General features: G+C 44.4%; 1 protein-coding gene across 4 annotated transcripts in view; it reads right to left on the bottom strand.

The window, feature by feature from the left end:
• Nucleotides 1-24,187, bottom strand: part of COL19A1 (collagen type XIX alpha 1 chain) — a 337,142-nt gene that overhangs the window by 17,656 nt on the left and 295,299 nt on the right. For all 4 annotated transcript variants that reach the window (XM_073336362.2, XM_078852102.1, XM_078852101.1 and 1 more), the window contains 3 exons: nt 12,949-13,110; nt 11,734-11,800; nt 4,038-4,166 (listed from right to left, as the gene is read on the bottom strand). In XM_073336362.2, coding sequence (XP_073192463.1) covers nt 4,038-4,166; nt 11,734-11,800; nt 12,949-13,110 — 358 coding nt within the window. The remainder of the gene's footprint in view (nt 1-4,037; nt 4,167-11,733; nt 11,801-12,948; nt 13,111-24,187) is intronic.

Raw genomic sequence — 24,187 nt, 5'->3', positions numbered from 1 at the left:
GATGTGATTAGGCCCTATGATGGTGTCCCCTGAATAGATATGTGGACACAGTTGGCAACAGGCTTTGTTGCAAGGATAGGTTCCTGGGTTAGTGTTTTTGTTGGGTGGTTGCTGGTGAGTATTTGCTTCAGGTTGCGGGGCTGTCTGTAAGCAAAGACTGGCCTGTCTCCCAAGATCTGTGAGAGTGATGGGTCGTCCTTCAGGATAGGTTGTAGATTCTTGATGATGCGTTGGAGAGGTTTTAGTTGGGGGCTGAAGATGATGACTAGTGACGTTCTGTTATTTTTTTGTTGGGCCTGTCCTGTAGTAGCTAACTTCTGGGTACTCTTCTGGCTCTGTCAATCTGTTTCTTCACTTCAGCAGGTGGGTATTGTAGTTGTAAGAATGATTGATAGAGATCTTGTAGGTGTTTGTTTCTGTCTGAGGGGTTGGAGCAAATGCGGTTGTATCGTAGAGCTTGGCTGTAGACAATGGATCGTGTGGTGTGATCTGGATGAAAGCTATTTCCCCAGGCTTATTCCCCCTCTCCCCCACCCACTGTTCCTCACACTTTTGTGTGAACTGCTGGAAATGGCCCCCTTGATGACCACTACAAAAGGTTCCCGTCCTCCCCCCCACTCTCCTGCTGGTAATAGCTCAGCTTACCTGATCACTCTTGTTACAGTGTGTATGGTAACACCCATTGTTTCATGTTCTCTGTGCATATAAAATCTCCCCACTGTATTTTCCACTGCATGCATCCGAGGAAGTGAGCTGTAGCTCACGAAAGCTTATGTTCAAATAAATTTGTTAGTCTCTAAGGTGCCACAAGTACTCCTTTTCATTTTGCGGCTACAGACTAACACGGCTGCTACTCTGAAACCTGTCATTATGCAGGGCACTGAATTTAGCTGTATGGAGTGGAAATCTATCAACTTCATGAAAAAACTCATATAGATACAGACAGACATCATCTTCCTTTCCAAATGCAAACAGATGGACATCATACCAAAAGGACTGAAGGTAAACAATCCATTACAATCTAAATACTACACAGACTGTGCTGACAGCTGGTGCCACACACTCTCAAAGAAACTGCGGAACCACCTGATCAACATCCTCTGTAGCAAACTGGGAAAGATTAAGAATGAGCTCTCAAAACTGGATGCTCTCATAAAAAAACAACCTTCCACACAAACTTCCTCATGGCTGGACTTTACTAAAACTAGACAAGCCATTTACAACACACACTTTGCTTTTCTACAAAAGAAAAAGGACACTAAACTATCTAAACTACTACATGCCACAAGGGGCCTTAACCCACCCAGCAATATTGTTAATCTATCCAACTATACTCTTAGCCCAGCAGAAGAATCAGTCCTATCTCGGGCCCTCTCCTACTGCCCCTCCACCCCCACGAACATGATACAGTTCTGTGGTGACCTAGAATCCTATTTTCAACGTCTCCGACTCAAGGAATATTTCCAACACACCTCTGAACAACATACTAACCCACAGAGACCTTCCTACCAAGACTACAAAAAGAAGGATTCTGGGTGGACTCCTCCTGAAGGTCGAAACAACAGACTGGACTTCTACATAGAGTGCTTCCGCCGATGTGCACGGGCTGACATTGTGGAAAAGCAGCATCACTTGCCCCATAACCTCAGCCGTGCAGAACACAATGCCATCCACAGCCTGAAAAACAACTCTGACATCATAATCAAAAAGGCTGACAAAGGAGGTGCTGTCGTCATGAATAGGTCGGAATATGAACATGAGGCTGCTAGGCAGCTCTCCAACACCACTTTCTACAAGCCATTACTCTCTGATCCCACTGAGGGTTACCAAAAAAAACTATACCATCTGCTCAAGAAACTCCCTGAAAAAGCACAAGAACAAATCCGCGCAGACACACCCCTAGAACTCAGACCAGGGGTATTCTGCTACCCAAGATCCATAAACCTGGAAATCCTGGACGCCCCATCATCTCAGGCATTGGCACCCTGACAGCAGGATTGTCTGGCTATGTAGACTCCCTCTTCAGGCTCTAAGCTACCAGCACTCCCAGCTATCTTCGAGACACCACTGATTTCCTGAGGAAACTACAATCCACCAGTGATCTTCCTGAAAACACCATCCTAGCCACTATGGATGTAGAAGCCCTCTACGCCAACATTCCACACAAAGATGGACTACAAGCCGTCAGGAACAGTATCCCTGATAATGTCACAGCAAACCTGGTGGCTGAACTTTGTGACTTTGTCCTCACCCATAACTATTTCACATTTGGGGACAATGTAGACCTTCAAATCAGCGGCACTGCTATGGGTACCCGCATGGCCCCACAGTACACCAACATTTTTATGGCTGACTTAGAACAACGCTTCCTTAGCTCTCGTCCCCTAATGCCCCTACTCTACTTGTGCTACATTGATGACATCTTCATCATCTGGACCCATGGAAAAGAAGCTCTTGAGGAATTCCACCATGATTTCAACAATTTCCATCCCACCATCAACCTCAGCCTGGACCAGTCCACACAAGAGAGTCACTTCCTGGACACTACGGTGCTAATAAGCGATGGTCACATAAACACCACCCTATACCAGAAACCTACTGAATGCTATGCTTACCTACATGCCTCCAGCTTTCATCCAGACCACACCACACGATCCATTGTCTCCAGCCAAGCTCTACGATACAACCGCATTTGCTCCAACCCCTCAGACAGAAACAAACACCTACAAGATCTCTGTCAAGCGTTCTTACAACTACAATACCCACCTGCTGAAGTGAAGAAACAGATTGACAGAGCCAGAAGAGTACCCAGAAGTCACCTACTACAGGACAGGCCCAACAAACAAAATAAGAGAGCGCCACTAGCCATCATCTTCAGCCCCCAACTAAAACCTCTCCAACACATCATCAAGGATCTACAACCTATCCTGAAGGACGACCCATCACTCTCACAGATCTTGGGAGACAGGCCAGTCTTTGCTTACAGACAGCCCCCCAACCTGAAGCAAATACTCACCAGCAACCACCCACCACCCAACAAAAACACTAACCCAGGAACCTATCCTTGCAACAAAGCCCGTTGCCAACTGTGTCCACATATCTATTCAGGGGACACCATCATAGAGCCTAATCACATCAGCCACACTATCAGAGGCTCGTTCACCTGCACATCTACCAATGTGATATATGCCATCATGTGCCAGCAATGCCCCTCTGCCATGTAAATTGGCCAAAGTGGACAGTCTCTATGTAAAAGAATAAATGGACATAAATCAGACGTCAAGAATTATAACATTCAAAAACCAGTTGGAGAACACTTCAATCTCTTTGGTCACTCGATTACAGACCTAAAAGTGGCAATTCTTCAACAAAAAAACTTCAAAAACAGACTCCAATGAGAGACTGCTGAATTGAAATTAATTTGCAAACTGGATACAATTAACTTAGGCTTGAATAAAGACTGTGAGTGGATGTGTCATTACACAAAGTAAAACTATTTCCCCATGTTTATTTCCCCCCTTCTCCCCCCCCCACTGTTCCTCAGATGTTCTTATCAACTGCTGGAAATGGCCCCCTTGATTATCACTACAAAAGGTCCCCCCCGCCACTCTCCTGCTGGTAATAGCTCACCTTACCTGATCACTCTTGTTACAGTGTGTATGGTAACACCCATTGTTTCATGTTCTCTGTGTATATAAAATCTCCCCACTGTATTTTCCACTGCATGCATCCGAGGAAGTGAGCTGTAGCTTGCGAAAGCTTATGCTCAAATAAATTTGTTAGTCTCTAAGGTGCCACAAGTACTCCTTTTCTTTTTGTGGATACAGACTAACACGGCTGCTACTCTGAAACCTTTAATAAGTAAATACCACATATTTACTATGGGTAAATTTATAGATCTACTCTGGAAATGCAGTAGTATTGTTTTAAAAGTTAATCATTAGGAAGCTAGATATGTAGTTCTAATTTAACTATCATTAGCAAGTATATGAAGACTAAAATCACAATATCTATGAACATTTTATTAGAAACCCTACCTTGAGGTCCAGGTTCTCCTGGTGGCCCTGGTAATCCATCTTTTCCTGGTGGACCTGGTTTCCCATGACCGTGGGAAGCTAACATTGCAGCTGGCAGCTTCAGTTGGGATACAAACTGAGCCATCCTCTCTTCATTAACAAAGGACATAGAAAAGAAAATGTGTAAGAGATTTGGTAGCATAATATATGAAAATCACTAAACCCTAGCCTCAATTTCCAGACTAATCCAGAACTAGTTACCAGAAGTGATTTTCGCTAATCCTTTAAACAGTTAATACCTTGATCTTATGAGGTGTTGGATATTCTTTTAAGCACTGAGAACCTTCAACCTCTTTGACTTTAATGGCAGGTGTGCTTACACCTCCCAGAGCTGAGCACTTAATGAATAAGCACTATCACTAATATTCTGCTGTACATTTTTTTTTTTTTACTATTTACAGTTCCCACCATCTGCTGGTGATAGAAGTATACAGATACATGACTATAGAATAGACAGTATATAAGCAGAATGAAATTCATTCCTGTGGAGAGAGTCCACACAAGATCTATAATTCCACTTAAGGTTCAAAAACAGGGTTTAAGTTGGACTTAAATTGTACACATCCTTGTACTGGCTGCCCTCTGCACTGGGGTGAATTTCCCTCTCTGGTTACCGTGGCATTATACTAACTTTCAGAAAAATGCTGACCTGATGGAGTGTCTGAAGTGTCGAACCTTAAAGTGATCACATTTAAAAATAGAGCCAGGTCAAAGTTGTCAGACACTTGATTTGTCAGAGAGGTGCAAATAACCCTTTTCCCAGAGTGGAGAACGAGGAAATGCTGACTTCATTAATGAAGAAAAACCACTGAGATGTGAGTTCCACTAAGTCTTGCTGGCTCACTCCCTCTGAGATACAGGAATTGAAAGTGGTATATTCTGGATTTAGCTTTTGGGCTAGTTGTTGGAGTGGCAATGAAACTGTTTATGGTGGTTGGGCAATTTCCTAATTACAACCATGTCTGCTGCAGAGATTTTCAATTTAAAATATTAATATTACAAAAGAATCAGACCAATGGTCCATCTAGCCCAATATACTGTCTCTGACAGCGGCCAGTGCCAGATACTTCAGAGGGAATGAACAGAACTAGGCAATTTTGAGTGATCCATCACCTGTTGTCCAGTCCAACTCCTGGTCAAAGTTGGTTAGTGTATAATTTTGAATCCATTCTAATGTTGTGGATTCGAAACTTTAACTCCAAGTCAGAACATTTCTAGGCATGAATTCCATTCAGAAGAGAATTTGAATAAAGAGCAGCACGGGCAGAAAATAAAATATTAAGGTGAAAAATGGAGCAGAGAACAGGCAAAGTACAATTCTATTTTGAAACACAACTGTTGGGTTTCCTGCATATGTCTGACTCCAAATCACTGTACTTATGGGCCTGGATCTTCTGCATAGAAAAACATATGCACAAATGACTTTCTGTAGCATGCAAGTTCTGCTTTTTTAATATTTCTGTGCAAGAATGACAACATACAAACATAGGGCCTGATCCTGTAGCCAATCCAAGTACAGAACTCCCATTCTCATCGGTGGGAGTTCCACTTACAGAGTGACTACAGGAACAGGCTCACACCAATCTTGTAACAAACTGATTATTATTCTGAATCAGTTTGGCCCAGTTGTTAGTGCCTGGATTGACATGTTAGAGGGACAGGTTTGATTCCTGAGCTTTGCAGGGCTTAGAAGGCTGCACACTCAACCCTAACTTTGCTCCGCAGTAACCACTATGGCAGAAGGGAAAGAGGGAGCTATATCAAGCCATCAGAAACCAAGCAGAGCCAACTGATGGCAGGGAGGAGAAGGCCTTGGGAAAGTAAGTTTCCACTGAGGACTGGAAATAGGAAAATTCTCTCTTAAGGCTATACTAATTTATTCCTCAAACAGGAAAAAACAAACAAACAGACAAACAGGCCTTATTGGTGTTCAACGTCCACACCAAAACTAGTGCTAGCTGTGAATACAAACAGCAGAGCATTCCCAATTAAGGTCAGAGAAGTTAGTGTACATGCTAGAGCTGATTGATGTATTTGTTTAAATAATAATCCTTTTTTGGTAAGTGAAATGTTCATGAACCAGTCCTGATTTTTTCATGTGTGTTTGCTATTTTTATATAAGCGATGAATAGCTTCCACAAATATTTTTCAAACTATGAGTTATCATTAACGGTTTGCTTTGACTATTTGGTTATCATCGTTCATGCTGCAAGGAGATCTGCCAAAATGACATGGTATTACTTCTGCTCCCTGACTAGATAACTAACTTTTTAAATAGAACAGCAAATGACTACATTGCGAATTAATGGCTGAATAAACTGGCCTAAAATTCATGAAACATTCACAATTTGAAAATATTTTGGTAATTCATGACAGAGGCTGAACACTCAAAATAAGACAATTATTGCCTTGAGCCAATATCTCAACTCCTTTTAAAAACTGTTTAATATTTCTTAAATAAAGAGGAGACATAAATAAGGAAAGATGTCAAAGAGTAAAGAGAGTATCAATGTATATTTCAACACCAAGGACTGAAGTTAACATGACACAATTCCATCTGAACACACAGCATGCAGAAAAGCAGTTAACATGCATATCTTTTCTAAAGAACTGTCATCATAACTCTTTAGGTTAACTTATTTTTGGAGAAAGGACAATTAAATAGATATTTTGGAATGAGACAACTGTGCAAAAAGTGAAGTTTAAGTACGTTTCTAGATTGTCTGTCATACATATGATATACTATATACATTATTACAGCTGAAGTTAAATGTTAAACTAGCTAACAGTTATAACTAATAGTTAAAACAATTTTAGCTAATAGTTAAATCTAATTATTATTTTATGTATATCTATTTACACATGTATTAATACATTTGGCAATACGTAAACAATTTTGGTTTAAAATACTTTACATATTTATTAGTTATTATGCTTCTCCTTTATAGAGTAGTTTTATTACAAAGATTAATAACAAGACAGTTTTTAACAAACATTATTCTCATCCACTTGTTGCATCATTTATTCTTTTGCACATGGTAGTCGAGATATTTATACGCTCAAGTTTTATGTAGTTTAATTGCAAACATTGGTTATGAGAACCAACTTACTTTTTAAATATAATTATGATTATAATACATGTAATTTCATGAGTTTTATAACACAGAGATAAAAATGGGCAAATAAATGGGCATGGGTCTAATTGCAGTTTAAAAGCTGAATAATTTTAAATATTCTTTATATTTGAAAAACATCTGTAGACTTTCCATCCCAGCTGCCTTAGCAGGTTGATTGCAATCCAGTTTAAATCAGTCTGTGAATGGCCAGAAATGTGTGCATTAGCTGTAGGGTCACCAGGTGTCCGGTTTTTGACTGGAAAGCCTGGTCAAAAAGGGACCCTGGCGGCTCTGGTCAGCACCGCCCACCGGGCCGTTAAAAGTCTGGTCAGAGTGCTGCAGGTCTAAGTCAGGCTAGTCCCTACCTGTCCTGGCACTGCGCTCTGCCCCAGAAGTGGTCAGCAGGTCTGGCTCCTAGGTGGGGAGGCCATGGGGCTCTGCATGCTACCATCGCCCCAAGCACTGGCTCTGCACACCCATTGGCCGGGAACTGCAGCCAATGAGAGTGTTTGGGGGGGTGCCTGCAGGCAAGAGCAGTGTGCAGAGCCTCCTGGCCCCCCTGCCAGGAGCCGGACCTGCTGGCTGCTTCTGGGGCGCGGCGCAGACGCAGGACAGGCAGGGATCCTGCCTTAGCCCCGCTGTGCCACTGACCAGGAGCTGCCCGAGGTGATCCTGATCCCCAACCCCCTGCTCCGGCCCTGAGACAGCCCCCTCCTGCACCCCAACCCCTGCTCCAGCCCAGAGCCCTCACCCCCCATTTCACGCCAACCCCCTGCCATAGCCCAGAGCCCCATCCTGCACCCCAAACCCCTCATCCCCATCCCTACCCTACAGCCCACACCCCCAGCCCAGAGCCCATACCCACTCCTGCACCCCAAACCCCTCATCCCAGGCCCCATGCCAGAGCCCACACCTCCAGCCCAGAGCCTGTACCCCCTCCCACACTCCAACCCCCTGCTTCAACCTGCAGCCCCCTCCCACATTCTGAATCCCTCATCCCCCCTAACCCGGAGCCCCCTCCTGCACCGTAAAACCCCTCATCCCCAGCCCCACCCCAGAGCCTGCATCCCCAGTTAGAGGCTATGTCTACAATGCAGAGTTTTGTTGCCAAAGCTTTTAATTAAAAACACTCTTGTGTCAGCAGAGTGCATCCACACTAGCAGCTCTTGCATTGACACAGAAAGCAGGGCACTGTGGGTAGCTATCCCACTGGGCAATTGGCCGCAGGGTGCTTTGGGAAGGGTTTGGAATACCTCATGGGACAGGCACAGCGTCACATTATTCCACGGCCATCTTACTAGAAAGCCAGCTGCTTTTCAACTGAAGTGGGGGAAGGGGAAGTATGTGACCGGGTGTGTGTGTGTGGGGAGAGACAGAGACAGTGTGTGTGTTGGGGGAGTGTGTGAGAGAAAGGGTGGGAAGTGTGTATGTGTGAGGCTAGACCCCCGGTCCTGCCCCTTCTGCCCAAGGCCCCACCCATACCGTGTCCCTTCCGCCCCCCCATCCCGCCACAGCCCCAAACTGCCCACCCCACAGCTGAGGAGCCTCGGCTGAACCTCCCCAAGCCGCCAGCTGTCCCACCCTAGCCATGCCAGCTGGCCTGACCTCTGGGCTGCCAGCTGGTCCGAGCACCAGCCAACCCCCAGTCTGGCCCGAGCCTCCCTGGACCGCTGGCCAACCGAGCCCTGAGCTCCAGGCCACCGACCCGATCTGAGCCCCTGCTGGCTTTGGAGGAGAAGAGAAGCAAGGGCAGTGCCTCAGAACAGAGAATGGGCAAGGCCACGGCCTGGGTTAATGGAGACTTAGCCTCCCATGGCCTATTATATGAGCCACCCATGGTTGTGGGAGTACGTATGTTGGGAGAGTGAGTGTGTTGGCATGCTGTCTCTAAGTGCAGACTGCCGCAGGAAGCAACCAGTCCTGAAGTGGGGAGAGAGGGACATCCCGACATCAGCCCCTGCCTCCCTCCCTGACTCTGTACAGCATAGCAGTCTCTCACATGCACACACACATCTGCCCCGCTTGCCTGCCTCTGTGTTTGTAGCGTGGAAGGGAGAAGCATTCCACATTAATGATTTGCTCTACACAAACGTCTATACTGCCAGAAAAAGCTTTATGCCTCTCGTTAAGGTGGTTTTGTTGCTGAAACTGAAGAGTTTTGTCACCAAAAGCGGCATTGCAGTGTGTACACCTCCACTGTTCTGTCGCCAAAAGCTGCCTTTTAATGACAAAACTCTGCAGTGTAGACTAGGCAAGAGAGAGAGAGAGAGACAGACAGAGACACACGCTGACCACTCTGGGATGGGCAATGCAGTCTGAGGGAGGGAAAGGAGAACCTAGCCATGTCCCTGTCTGCTCCAGAGCCTGAACAGTGACATGGAAAAATCTGAATGCAGCTTTGGCTATGCTCATTGACCTCAGAGTTATGCCACTACTGCCCAAAACTGATGTAAGCTCCTAGCATTCCAAGTTCCTCCCTACCTGCCTTGGGCTAGGTCAGAAATGCTACAGCCATTCATGGTATTTGGTGCTTCTGCTTCCAGCCCTGACTAGAAACCATAAGGATAGATGTGTATAACATGAACAATAGATTTTTTTTTAAGTGAACCTCAACCCAGTGGCAGTTTGGCCTATATTTGTATTTTGGGTTAATCTTTGGGGGTAATTAAATATTTTTATTTTATCCAAATCAGTTCACCCATCTTTAACAGAGAACAAACAAGCAGGATAATGGTTCACTACTTAAGAAAAAGGGCTACAATAAATACAGAATGACTGGAATTGTGCCTTAATGAACTTGATGAACCAATCAAAGCACATAATTGAAAGTCCTCCAATGAGATGTAAAGGAAGTCACATAACCCTAACACAATTGAATTTTTGTGAGAAAAATAAGGAGTATAAGGCAAAAAGTACAACCAATGGGAAACTGAGAAATCAGTAGATGTAAGAATCTGGAAACACAGAACACAGTTTACCTATCAGAGTATGGCATAATAAGAATAAATATGTAAATACCATATATCTTCATTTAAAATTACTAACAACCTTCATTTAATAGCTATACCTTTACCACCTAAGACACAAGGGAAGATAATTAAATTTAATAAATACTACCTTGTTTTTGAAGCTGCTTTTGATTTAAAGCTAATGGCAGTTAATGTAATTTAAGAGACACTGTGGTTTCATTAACAACGTATATGAACTGTTTTCTTTTAAATCAAAACACAATTAATGAGGAGCTTCTGAATTAGTTGGAAATAAAATTGCACAGTCCTAAAAGTTGTCCAGTTAATTCAATAAGACAATGGGAAGTTTACCTTGTGGGATCAGGCCCTTCACATTCCAACTATTATTTATTATTTTTCAAATTTTAATTTCTATTCTTTTTTTTTTTACTTTTGCTATTGCTATTAACATTTTGAACAATCTTTGTTTTTTAATGTTAAGCTGTATTGCATGAGAAAGTGTTCTGGTTAACAGATTTTTGAACATGCAGTAACAGTTATTTGTTTGAATATGATTGTATTAGATAGACTTTCACTTTTATAAGAACATAAGAAAGGCCATACTGGGTCAGACCGAAGATCCATCCAGCCCAGTATCCTGTCTACCGACAGTGGCCAATGCCAGGTATCCCAGAGGGAATGAACCTAACAGATAGTGATCAAGTGATCTCTCTCCTGCCATCCATCTCCACCCTCTGACAAACAGAGGTTAGGGACATCATTCCTTACCCATCCTGGAAATAGCCATTAACGGACTTAATCTCCATTAATTTATCCAGTTCTCTTTTAAAGTCTCTTATAGTCCTAGCCTTGACAACCTCCTCAGGCAAGGAGTTCCACAGGTTGACTGTGCACTGAGTGAAGAAGAACTTCCTTTTCTTTGTTTTAAACCTGCTGCCCATTAATTTCATTTGGTGGCCCCTAGTTCTTATATTATGGGAACAAGTAAATAACTTTTCCTCATTCACTTTCTCCACACCACTCATGATTTTATATACCTCTATCATATCCCCCCTTAGTCTCCTCTTTTCCAAGCTGAAAAGTCCTAGCCTCTTTAATCTCTCCTCATATGGGACCCATTCCAAACCCTTAATCATTTCAATTGCCCTTTTCTGAACCTTTTCTAATGCCAGTATATCTTTTTTGAGATGAGGGGACCACATCTGTACGCAGTATTAAAGATGTGGGCATACCCTGGATTTATATAAGGGCAATAAGATATTCTCTGTCTTAGTCTCTATCCCTTTTTTAATGATTCCTAACATCCCATTTGCTTTTTTGACTGCCTCTGCACACTGTGTGGACGTCTTCAGAGAATGATCCACAATGACTCCAAGATCTTTCTCCTGATTAGCTGTAGCTAAACTGTATAGTTGCTGAACACTTATGATACCTAAGTGTAAATAGTCAATCAAGCAGAAAGGATGTTCTTGCACAATTTTTTAGAAAAGGTACACAAAGACTATACAGAAGTAAACATCTAGGACAGAAGATAAGATTTATATTTAGTTGTACAACATTTGATTTCCTTACCTTCAAAAACCCTAAGAACCTCTTGTTTGATGTATTTTTTCATTTCTTCAAATGAAACTGTGTCAGCCTGATGGAAAAACAAACAGGGGACACAATCAGTAATCTAAAAATGTGGAAGCAGAACATGCTGAAAGCAACATGTCTGATGCTGCTGAATAGATACATTTAATCACGGGATAGTGTAGTACACAAAGCAAAACACGTACAGCTTTTGCTAGAGATTAAATACTGAAGAGAAGTTAAAGTGTTTAATTAGCTGCAAAGGCTGTTTATTGCAGGTACATTATAATATTATGAACAATTACTGATCCTATGAAATATAACAGCAACATTTTCAGATTATATCATTAAAATAAGCATGTTTTGTGTTATATGTTTTAGCACAAATTTGTCACTATCAAATCTGTGAAAGACTTTCTAAAGATGTCCAGTAGAGTTGTTTTATCATTCTCACCCTTTGTATGTCACTTGTCTATTTAGATTGTCAACTCTTTGTGGGGAGGGATTGTCTCTTATTCTGTGTTCCTGTAGCACAATGAGATGCTAATCTTGATTGGGGACTAGCTACTTTAGTACAAAAAATAAATAACAATAACAAAAATAATATCATCAATGCTGATATGATGAATAACTCAAACCATAGGAGGGTGAAATATCCATTGTCTGAATGATTGTGTCTTCCAAGTTAATAAATATTCAGAACACAATGGTGTGTGTGTGGAAAAAAACAGATGGCATGTGAATGAAGCAATGCAGCAATAGGAAGTATTTAGTGTTATTTTTAGGTATTAATTTCTGGGGAGAGGGCTGGGATGTGTTTCTTTCTTACATACTTTAGCTTATATTTTAGGTCTTTATTTTATGAAGCTTCACTTATAAAACTAATTGTATTGAGTAATCATCTATCCAATTTGTCAAAAGCAAAATTTAATTAATTGAACTTAAGCTATTTTCAGTCTAGCAGAGGCTACCACAGTTCAGGTAAAGAACACTAACAAACCATCAAACAAAAAAGGAAGACTAAAAATGATGTCTTGATTGTTTGCACTGATTTTTTTTCTTTTGATAACTGAACAATTACACAGCTCAAAGTAACTTCAGCATTTGTGATGTGTTGTACTGGATATGTATGGATTCATTTCTGCTCCCCAGAACACACAGCGTTTATTTCTCTAGGTTCCACCAGCAACCAACCAGAGCTCTTTATTTTCTTACCGGAAGACCTGGAGGACCTGGGGAACCGTGATGACCTGGTGATCCTGGGTAGCCTCTGTCTCCTGGTGGTCCAGTAGGTCCTATAACCCCCTTTTCTCCTGGAAGGCCAGGTTTTCCTCTTTCACCTTGTGGACCTCTGTCCCCTGGAATACCTTGATCTCCCTATTCAAAATAAGAATCATAGAGAAGATTGTTGTTATATATTAATCAACCAATGTGAAAACTCAATCAAGAATGTTGGGAAGAAACTTCTTCTCTCCTGAATGACACTGGATGTCCATTTGGAGAGGTAATCGTATTTGGAAAACGATTCAGAAGCTGATGCTTTCTTTGTTGTAATGTTTACATTCAATGACAAAGAAAATCATAGGTGTTGGAAGTGAGGGTGCTGGTGGTGCTGCTGCATCCCCTGACTTGACGTGGTTTACATCATATACAGGGTTTACAGTTTGGTTCAATGGCTCTCAGCACCCCCACTGTACAAATTGTTCCAGCACCCCTGAAGAAAATGTTGATGTACAAGAATGAAATAAAAGACCATTCAGAAGGATAACACCAAGCATTACTGGGTTTCAGAACATGGTCTCTCTCTAAGATCAATGAAAATAAAATTAAAAGCTCTTGGATCGTTATGCTTGATCAAGAGCCTAGCAGTTTTCTTTCTATCAATCGATCACACTTTTATGGTCCCCTCTGCCATAGTATCTGAGCGCCTCACAATCTTTAATTAATCCTCACAACACGCCTTGAGGTAGGACTATCATCCACATTTGATTATGGGGATCTAAGGCCCACAGAGACTGAATGACTTGCCTAAAATCACATGGGATCAGGTCAAACTATTGAACGACTAGAACCACAGAAAGCCTAACCTTCCTCTCTCTCTCTAGTGAAGACTTACAGCAGACCCTAATAGCAGCAGGTTGTAGAGCAGGGGTGGGCAAACTACGGCCTGCGGGCCGGATCCGACCCATGAGCCGTTTTAAGCCGGTCCACAAGCCCCTCCTGGGGCACTGGGGCGGGGGCCGCACCACACGGCTCCCGGAAGCCGTGGCACGGCCCTGCTCTGGGGTGCAGGGTTGGGGGCCGCACCGCGTGGCTCCCAGAAGCAGCCGCATGGCCCCGCTCCATGTGTAGGGGCCAGAGAAGGGACATGCCACTGCTTCTGGGAGCCGCTTGAAGTAAGCGCCGCTCGGAGCCTGCACGCCTGAGCCTCTCCCCATGGCCCAACCCCCTGCCCAAGCCCTGATCCCCCTCTCGCTCTCCAAACCCCTCGATCCCAGCACGAAGCACCCTGCTGCACCCCAAACCTCTCATCCCCAGAGTCTGCACCCCCAGCCGGAACCTGCACCCCTTCCCGCACTCCTGATCCCCCTCACGCCCTCCGAATTCCTCGGTCCCAGCCCAGAGCACCCTCCTACACCCCAAACTCCTCTTCCCCAGTCCCACCCCAGAGCCCACACCCCCAACCAGAGCCCTCACCCCCTCCCGCACCCTAACCCCAAATTTGTGAGCATTCATGGCCCGCCATACAGTTTCTATTTCCTGATGTGGCCCTCAGGCCAAAAAGTTTGCCCACCCCTGCTGTAGAGGGTAACACATGAAACAGGGTAGAAGGGATACAAGATACATATAAATAGGCTAACAGGAGTTATACTGTAAAGAGAAAAAAATTGCTAAACGCTAGTAGTTCAATGAAATGTTAAGGGGAGCTGAATACGAATTAGCATTCAGTACCGCAAGTATCTACAAGCTGTGCCTAAATGGGAGCTGCACTGGAATTTGACTTGTGTTCTCAATGGGACATTCCTCCCTATTAAACTGAGTGTAGCCATATGATGCATTGCAGAACTCTGTGGGCTGCATTTGTCCCATAGGCCATATTTTGGCCACTTCTGCTCTAGTGCACACAAAAAGGGAAGGGAAAGAAATATATCATAGCAACACAGTTTCTACTTTGCATAATGTTGTGTGGAAGGTTGTTTTTTTATGAGAGTATCCAGTTTTGAAAGCTCATTCTTTAATCTTTCCCTGTTTGCTGTAGAGGATGTTGATAAGGTGGTTCTGCACTTTCTTTGAGAGCGTGTGGCACAAGCTGTCAGAATGGATTTTTTACCTTCAGTCCTTTTGGTATGATGTCCATCTGTTTGCATTTGGAAAGGAAGATGATGTCTGTCTGTATCTGTATGAGTTTTTTCATGAAGTTGATAGATTTCCACTCCATAAGGCTAAATTCAGTGATTTGCATAATGTTGTGTGACTGAATGCATCCGATGAAGTGAGCTGTAGCTCACGAAAGCTTATGCTCAAATAAATTTGTTAGTCTCTAAGGTGCCACAAGTCCTCCTTTTCTTTTTACAGTTTCTACTGAGTCAGTTGATAATAAATCAGTGGGGTATTTATGTGCCATTGTCATGATACTGTAATAAGGAATATATAGACTTAATATACCAGGCACAAATTAGAGAAAAGAAATACAGTAGACATTTGAACAGATTTGGTATTTGACCTTGATGGTAAAACTATAAGAAATTAAGTGCATATGTTTTTCTGGACTTGGTGTGTTCCACAGTTTCAATTCATCAAAATAATAGCAGATAGAAGAAGTTGTATCCGATGAAGTGAGCTGTAGCTCATGAAAGCTTATGCTCAAATAAATTTGTTAGTCTCTAAGGTGCCACAAGTACTCCTTTTCTTTTTGTTTTTAACGATTTACTTCCCTGAAAACAAAACAAATCAAAGGTCAATGTTTCAGCCAGCAACAGCTTTCATCAGGTCTTGTGTTTCTGGCTGAGACGTCACTTGATTTGTTTTGTATGAAGGAATTACATCTTTAAAAATGACTGAATATATTTGTTATTAGTCTGCTGAACTTAAGCTGTGGAACAGAATGCAGCAAGTCATGCATTTGGACTGCTAATGAACAACTGATGGCCCTTAAGGGTCACTGACTCTCCTTGCTGAACCACTTAAAGTTAATGTTAAGTTACACTATTGGAAGCGACTAGAACAAAGAATTTATTAACTTTTTTGGATGAAATCCTTAATGTACAGTAATAAGAGTAAAGTAAACAAGTTTATTAGATGGATTAATAGACTGCAATACAATGAAGTACTGGTTAACTATACAGAGGTTTGAAGTATTACTCACTCACAGTAAAATTGTAACTGTACATTGTAGGAGTAAGAACACATACTTAAAGACTGCATGATAAAAAGGACACAGAGAAAGGGAAGGATGTACTGTTAGAGATCTCTTTTTATCAGTCATTTGACCAAATCTCTGATTTCCAATGAGTTAGAGCTTATTAATCACTGTAATTAGAGCTTCAGTATAAAGACCCTTGTGATTTGTGATATTTTACTGAATTAATTGAAATCATAATGAATTTCTGACTGGGGTTTAAATTGTCGTTGGTAAGTGTGCAGACATAATGAACTGTGGAAAGGCTGTAACTGCAAAAAAAACCCCCAGTTACCTACCTTTTGTAACTGTTGTTCTTCGAGATGTGTTGCTCATGTCCATTCCATTCTAATTGTGTGCGTGCCCACATGCCGGCCGTCAGAGATTTTTGTCTTAGTGGTTCCCGTACGGCCGGCTGTGGCGCCCTGTAGAGTTCCGCGCTCATGCCATGGTATATCAGGCGCTGCCAGCCGACACCCTCTCAGTTCCTTCTTGCTGACAACTCCGACAGAGGGGCAGGAGGCTGGGTAATGGAATGGACATGAGCAACACATCTCGAAGAACAACAGTGATGAAAGGTAGGTAACCGTTTTTCTTCTTCGAGTGCTTGCTTGTGTCGATTCCATTCTAGGTGACTTGCAAGCAGTATCAATGGAGGCGGGCTCAGAGTGCACCGTCGTGGGAGCTTGTAGCACTGATCTGCCAAAGCCAGCGTCATCTTGAGCCTGCCGGGTCAACACATAGTGTGATGTGAACGTATGAATGGACGACCATGTGGCGGCCCTCTGCTCTTCTGTAGTTAGCCATGCAGCAGCCACACCATCAGGTGCAGCAATGCCAGGTTTGGTTGCAGCAGATTGCTGTGGTTCTGGGACAGCAGATCTGGCTGGAGAGGTAACTGCAGCAGGTCAGTCACCGAAAGACTCAGCAGCATGCTGAACCAGTCCTGGCAAGGCCAGGGCTATGAGGATGACAGATGCTTTGTCTTGCTTTACCTTTAGCAGGACCCTGTGGATAAACGGCATGGGCGGAAAGGCATACATCAGCGTTCCTGACCATGGAGGTAGGTGGGCGGCCACCAGATGGATGGCATGCCACACGCAAAATTGTCTGTGAGAACCTGCACCACCTTGCCTCTCAGGTGGGGCAAGAAGGCCTGACAGGCCAGGCGCACCACCTTGAGCTCCCTGATGTTGATATGAAGGGCTATATTATACTGCAGCCAGTGACCCTGGGTGTTGAGCTTACCCAGGTGGGCCCTCCAGCCCAGGACCGACGCGTCCAAGACCCCGGTGAGCTATGGTGATGGGGACACAAAGGGAACTCCCTGCAGCACTGACTTGGGGTCCAGCCACCAGTCCATGGACAAGAGGACGTGGTTCGGTACCGTGACCACTCGGTCCAGGGGGTGTCTGCTGGGAATGTAAACCATTGTCAGCCATGTCTGCAGGGGTTGCAGATGAAGCTGGGCACGACTGACCACGTATGTGCATGCTGCCATGTGGCCCATCAGCTGTGTGGGCCGTGGTGATCGGATGCCTCCTTACGTGGACAATGAGATCTAATGTGGCCTGAAAGCGTGCTTCCAGAAAGATGACCCTGGCTCGTGTGGTGTCGAGAACTGCTCCGATAAACTCTATTTGTGGGACTGGCGTTACCATGGACTTTTCTATGTTTATTAACAGGCCCAGGTTGCTGCAGGTGGAGTGCACCAGATCGAGGTTTCTTTGCATCTGCTCCGGAGACCTGGCCTTGATGAGCCATTCGTCGAGGGATGGAAAGATCTGGACCCCCAAACATCTGAAGTAAGCTGCTCCTGGCGTCAAGCATTTCATGAACACCCTGGTGGCCGAGGACAGGCCAAAGGGTAGCACTGTGAACTAGAAGTGACGCCCGGCCACTATGAAAAGCAGGAAATGTCTGTGTCCTGGGAATATGGAGACATGGAAGTAAGTATCCTTTAAATTGAGAGCGGCATACCAGTCCCCCAGATCAGAGAGGGAATAATGGAGGCCAGGGAGACCATGCGGAACTTCAACTTCCTGAGAGACTTGTTGAGGCCACGTAGGTCCAGGATGGGTCTGAGGCCCCGCTTGGCCTTTGGAATTAGGCAGTATCGGGAGTAGAATCCTCTTCCTTCTATTTCCTGAGGAACCACCTCCACAGCCTCCAACTCCAGGAGCTTGTTGACTTACCGAACCAGGAGTTGTTTGTGAGAGGGGTCCCTGAAGAGGGATGGGGAAGCAAGGGGCAGGAAGGAGAGGTTTCCAAAAACTGCAGGGTATAGCCTCGAGCTACTGTGTCCAGGACCCAGTGGTCTGACATAACCCGTGACCAGGTTGAGCGGTAGGGAGAAAGGCAGTTGAGGAAAGGATGGGCAGAATCCGTCTGGATGATTGGGGCATCGCTACCGAACACACCTTCAAAACAACCACTTTTGGCCCCTCAGGTACTTAGCGGGTCTGGGCTTGGCAAGTGAGTGGGAGGAAGAAGGGAGGTGATGGCTAAACTCAGCGTCCCTTCTTCTTACAGATCCCTGATGGACTTGCCAAGGTCTCGACGGCAGCGGAGGCCAGAATGGCTTTCTGGCAGACTGTGGGGTATGCATGCCCAACGAGCGAAGGGTAGCCGTAGTGTCCTTCAACCCGTGTAGCCTGGCATCCATCTGATCAGAGAACAGCCCAACTCCGTCAATGAGGAGGTCCTGAATTGAGGCCTGCATCTCCTGGGAGAGGCCCGCCGTCTGGAGCCAGAAGCTGAGTCGCATGACCACAGCCAATGCGACCACCCTCGCTGCTGAGTCCCATGCCATCTGCAGGGAACATTTGGCTGCCGTGGTACCTTCCTTAACCAGGGTGCCAAACTCCTGAGCCTGACCCTCAGGAAGGAATCCTGGAACTTTTTAAGACTGTCGCAAAGATCAAAATTGTATTGGCCCAGCAGGACCTGATGGTTCACCACCCAGAATTGTAGGCTAGCTTTTGAATAATTTTTTCTGCCAAATAAATAGAGATTTTTGGCTTCTTTATTTTTGAGAGTAGAGGCAGTGGGAACCTTTCGTTGGCTGCAGACACAACCAGCGAGCCCGGGAGTGGGTGGGTATAAAGGTACTCAAAATCTTTGGTTGGCACAAAATATTTTTTCTCGGCCCATTTTGTGGTGAGCAGGACTGAGGATGGAATCTGCCACAGTGACTTGGAAATCTTGAGGATCCCGTCGTGTATGGGCAGGGCGTCCCAGGCAGGCGTGGAGGCTGAGAGGACATTGAAAAGGATGCTCAGTCATCTCTGCACCTTAAGCCCCAAGTTCTCGGCCACCCACCACAGAAAGGCTTGATGTTCTCTAAAGTCTTCCGGGGGGCTAGCCCAGGAAGGTCCTGCGGGGCCCAATCCTGTCGTTGAGACTGGGCGATGGGCTGAACTGAGCCTCTGTGCCAGAGGAACAACCTTCTAGTTACCAGGGAGGAGCTGTCAATGCCTGAGTCTGTTTACTGGTCAGAGCTACCAGTGATTGCTGGCCAGGCTTAATTGACCAGTGACTGTATCGGGGAGTGTGGTCCTGGTGTTGGGGAGATCAGTGTTGGGGGGACCGGTGTCATGGAAACCAGCAATAAGATGGGCAGCATTCCCATGGTGCCGACAATTGGGACCAACGTCTAGAGGTAGATCAGTGAGAGGGTGAATGATGTTGGTCATAGTATGGGGAGCATCGACCCTGTACCAGACAGTAGTGCCAAGGAGACCGGGAGGAGAGTCAGGGTGACCGAAGACGAGATTGGTACCTGTCTCTGGATTCTCTATGCAGTGGAGATCGATGTTTCTTGTCTGGTGACTGCCGGTGCTCCCACGCCCCTTGAGGGGTCTTAGCGGCAGGCTTGCCTTCTCGGTGAGCCTTAGCCTGTTCCTGAAGCACCAAGGTGGAGACCTGAGCTCTCTCAGTGCCTGGGCTTGGGATGACGATGGTGCAGGCAGGGTTGTGGGTCCCATACCGCTCTTAGGAGTCGGTGGTGGAACTTTAAGGGGGCTACGAGCCCCAGTCGTGGAGGCACGCTTGCGTGGCTCCGGAGAAGGGTGGCAGGCGGACCTGGGCCCTTTGCTGGATGACCCCTGGCCCTTCTTGCTCGGTGCTAGAGACAGCTTTTTAGCCTTTTCTTTGATACTGGCAATGGCGAACAGTGCTGGGAAGAGCCAGGTGCACTGTGCATGAAGACTGGGGCACTCGGTGCGGCCTGCGTGAAAGGCTCGGAAGCCGGACAGAGGGCAAACTCCATCTGGAGAGCCCTGAGGTGAATATCCTTCTCCTTTTGGGTGTGGGGCTGAAAGTTCTTGCAGATCCAGCAATGCTACTTGATGTGTGACTCCCCCAAGCACTTAAGGCAGCTGTTATTGTGGTCACCCACAGGCACAGTCCTGCTGTAGTCCGAGCAGGGCTTAAACTCAGGAGCCCGCGGCATGCCCCGTCTGGGGCAAGGTCCCCGCTGTGACCCTAACTATCTAACACTTAACAACTACTTAACACTATCAACAATGTACAAGAGGCCCGAAGGCCTGAAGTCCAAGAGACGAAAACTTCTAGCTCTTGTCAAGCAAGAGAGGCGCTCTGACTGACTGCCATAGGCAGTAAGAAGGAACTGAGAGGGCATGGGCTGGTGATGCCTAATATACTGCGGCATGAGCGCTGCACTCTAGAGGGTGCCACAGCTGACCCTACGGGTACCACTAAGGCAAATATCTCCGACAGCCGCACTCGTGGGTGTGCGCACACCTAGAATGGAATCGACATGAGCAAGCACTCGAAGAAGAATCCCCAAACCCTGTAACCTCACCACCCAATGGTGGCACCTTAGAGACTAACAAATTAATCTGGGCATAAGCTTTCATGGGCTAGAACTCACTTCATAAGATGCATGGAGTGGAAAATATAGGAGCAGGTATAAATACATAAAAAGATGGGAGTTGCCTTACCAAGTGTGAGGTCAGTCTAATGAGACAATTCAATTAACAGTAGGATGCTAAGGGGGGAAAATAACTTTTGTTGTATTCTCTTCGCAAAAGAATAAATGGACACAAATCTGACATCAGGAATTATAACATTAAAAAACCAGTAGAACACGTCAATCTCCCTGGTCACTCAAAAACAGCCTAAAAGTGGCAATTCTTCAACAAAACAACTTCAAAAACAAACTCCAACGTGAAACTACAGAACTGGAATTAATTTGCAAACTGGACACCATCGCATTAGGCCTGAATAAAGACTTGGAGTGGTTGGGTCATTACAAAACCTAAACCTAATTTCCCCCTACTGTTACTCACAACTTCTTGTCAACTGTTTGAAATGGGCCACTCTCATTACCACTACAAAGGTTATTTTTCCTCCCTTGGTATCCTACTGTTAATTGAATTGTCTCATTAGACTGACCTCACACTTGGTAAGGCAACTCCCATCTTTTCGTGTATTTATACCCGCTCCTGTATTTTCCACTCCATGCATCTGTTGAAGTGGGTTCTAGCCCACAAAAGCTTATGCCCAAATAAATATGTTAGTCTCTAAGGTGCGACAAGGACTCCTCATTGTTTTTGCTGATACAGACTAACATGCCTACCGCTCTGAAACCTGTCACCAATCTATCAATGTAACCTGTCCCAAACTGCTAACAGTAGTGCACATTTAAGACATCAGAGTGGCACAATAACATTCTCTTATAGCTATGTATTCAGAGAATACATTAACATGACGTTTTTTAGACAGCTTCTCTGTCAGTATTACTGAAGCACATTAATTTGCAACCATTTAGGTTCTCATGGAAGTCTACTGAGCATGCGTATTGTATTTTTGGGTGAAAACAATATAATACATCTGAAGGCGGCTTTGCTGCACATGCATAATTAATCCAGCTAATTCACCTTTGTAAGGTGTGCAAGTATTTAACAGCACAGAAAACTGTGGGGTCCTGGTCCATGGCTAGTTGCCCAGATGCTACTAATAAATAATAAATGCAATGAAGGTTCCAGTGGAATCCTTGTCTCAGTCATTGTGGAACTTGTAAGATGGGGAAGAGACTAGGAAAAGGATTATGCCTGCTTTGAAGGATGTGGCTGAAGAAGCCCAGCGCTGATGCAGTTTAGGAGCTCTGCAGAGAGTGGAGACAAAAGTGCTTTCTCAAGTACGAAGCATCTAAGATTTATAGGAGAGGGCTTCTCTCTTGCAGACTTCCTAAAGCATACAGGAAACGACTGGAGCATCTTGAAAAATCTAAAGTAGGGGAAGGATCCTGATGTCATCCCCAGATACAGATCTCCTACAATCTTCATAAAATGGGCTCCTTCCTGATTCTAATGGGAGTTCTGCTTGAATAAGGACTGAAGGATCAGGCGCAATGTACTAGTTTTTCCTTGGCAAACTGAATGCCAGAGAAGCATTCTAAAATGAGACTGATGAGAAAATCCTGTTCTGGAGTGAGTGTACTGAAAGCTGGAAGAATAACCATCGGTATGATTTCTCTTTTTTAGATTGAAGTTGGGCCTGGAAGAAACTTCAACAGACCCAATTCTGCTTTGCCATCATTATGAATTCAAATTAGACTATGAACAAAATAGGAACCTGAAATAAAGTAGATTTACAAGAAGCCTGATTTAAGAGTTTCAGTGACACAAATATATATATAATTACCATTTTACTGGTTTAGAATTAAGTAGTTTAAGCCTGGATAAGGGTTTCACCAAAAAATTTAGAAATGCTGATTTCTCTTTGACAAAGGTTCTATTGCAGGGCACAGGTGATCTGATAGAAGCACTTCTGGGAGTCTACAGTATTTTAATAATACCACAGCAATTTAAAAATACTATACTGGGCATATTCTAACTTAATAAAAAAAGTGATTCTGAAGTTCTACCAATAAAATTACATCAAAAAATTACTGAAGTCCTGAAATAGCATTTTTTTTAAAAAAAAACCTGGTTATTTCACAGGATGCCAACATGGTTCTGGTCTGGGTGCATGAGTCAAATCAGATGACAGAGCCAGATGAAGTGACTTAGTCATTAGGATTTATAAATGCCATCCAGTGCCATCTCAAGTTGTATGCCATTTATAAAGTACCTATCATTGCAGTGTCTAATCACCTAAGGTGAATGTACGGTTATCTCAGCCTACATGCACCCACCTTGGTCCCATTCCTTCTCAAACTGGACTCTACAAATCCTCAGATATGAAATCCTCAACACTATAAACATTTTCTCCTTTTCATTCTGCCCTTGAAGGATTAATGCTTCTCTTATTTTATAATCATTACAGCTGCTCTCAACCTGAAGAAGGTATATTGGTGCTAGGAATGAGAGAAATCAAGGGAGGCAGTTGCAAGAATGAACTGACTTGTGCTATTTTCTGTAATCATTGCAATCTCTCTTACAGGAGCAGGGCTTTAATACCTAACTCCAACTAAATTTCTCCTCTCCAATTGGCACTGCGGATCTCTTATCTGCAATGCAGACTTCTATTGTACATTCTGCAATTGTTCCACATACTAATCTCCAGTTGACATCAATGGGACTAGTGTTTGCAGATCAACTGCAGAATTTGAAAAAGCGATTCCAAGAGAGGAGGCTAATTTCATCCTCCTTGTGTAAACACAGAAGTACAGTGGGTGCATTCACGGTCCTTCTGTTTTACAAGATTATGAGAGGTTCTTTATAATTAAAATGGCAAGTACCACTGGAACCATCATTATCTCTAAAAAGTGAATGAATGTTTTAAGTACGGCTCTTCCACACAGTGCACACGGAGATAAGTTGTGCTCCAAGAAGAGCAGCAGAGGCAGGCATAATTGCTCCTGGGCTTTTTTGTGGGCAAAGGTATACAATCTACTCCATCCGCTAGGATGGAACTGATTTCTCCCCCTAGTGTCAGAGTCCAACTCTGGTGCAGAGAGGAGCAAGGGCCATGACCCCCCCCCTCTTTTTAGCATCTTACTCCTTAGTAGCAGAGTGTACGCAGCACAGGAATGTCTACTGTGCAGAATGGTGAAGCTGAAGCTGCTTCTTGTGGGCTCCTCTGCCC

The sequence above is a fragment of the Lepidochelys kempii genome, chromosome 3, assembly GCF_965140285.1.
Source record: "Lepidochelys kempii isolate rLepKem1 chromosome 3, rLepKem1.hap1, whole genome shotgun sequence".
Classification (NCBI taxonomy): Eukaryota; Metazoa; Chordata; order Testudines; family Cheloniidae; genus Lepidochelys; species Lepidochelys kempii.
This window is presented reverse-complemented; position numbering and strand designations above follow the sequence as displayed.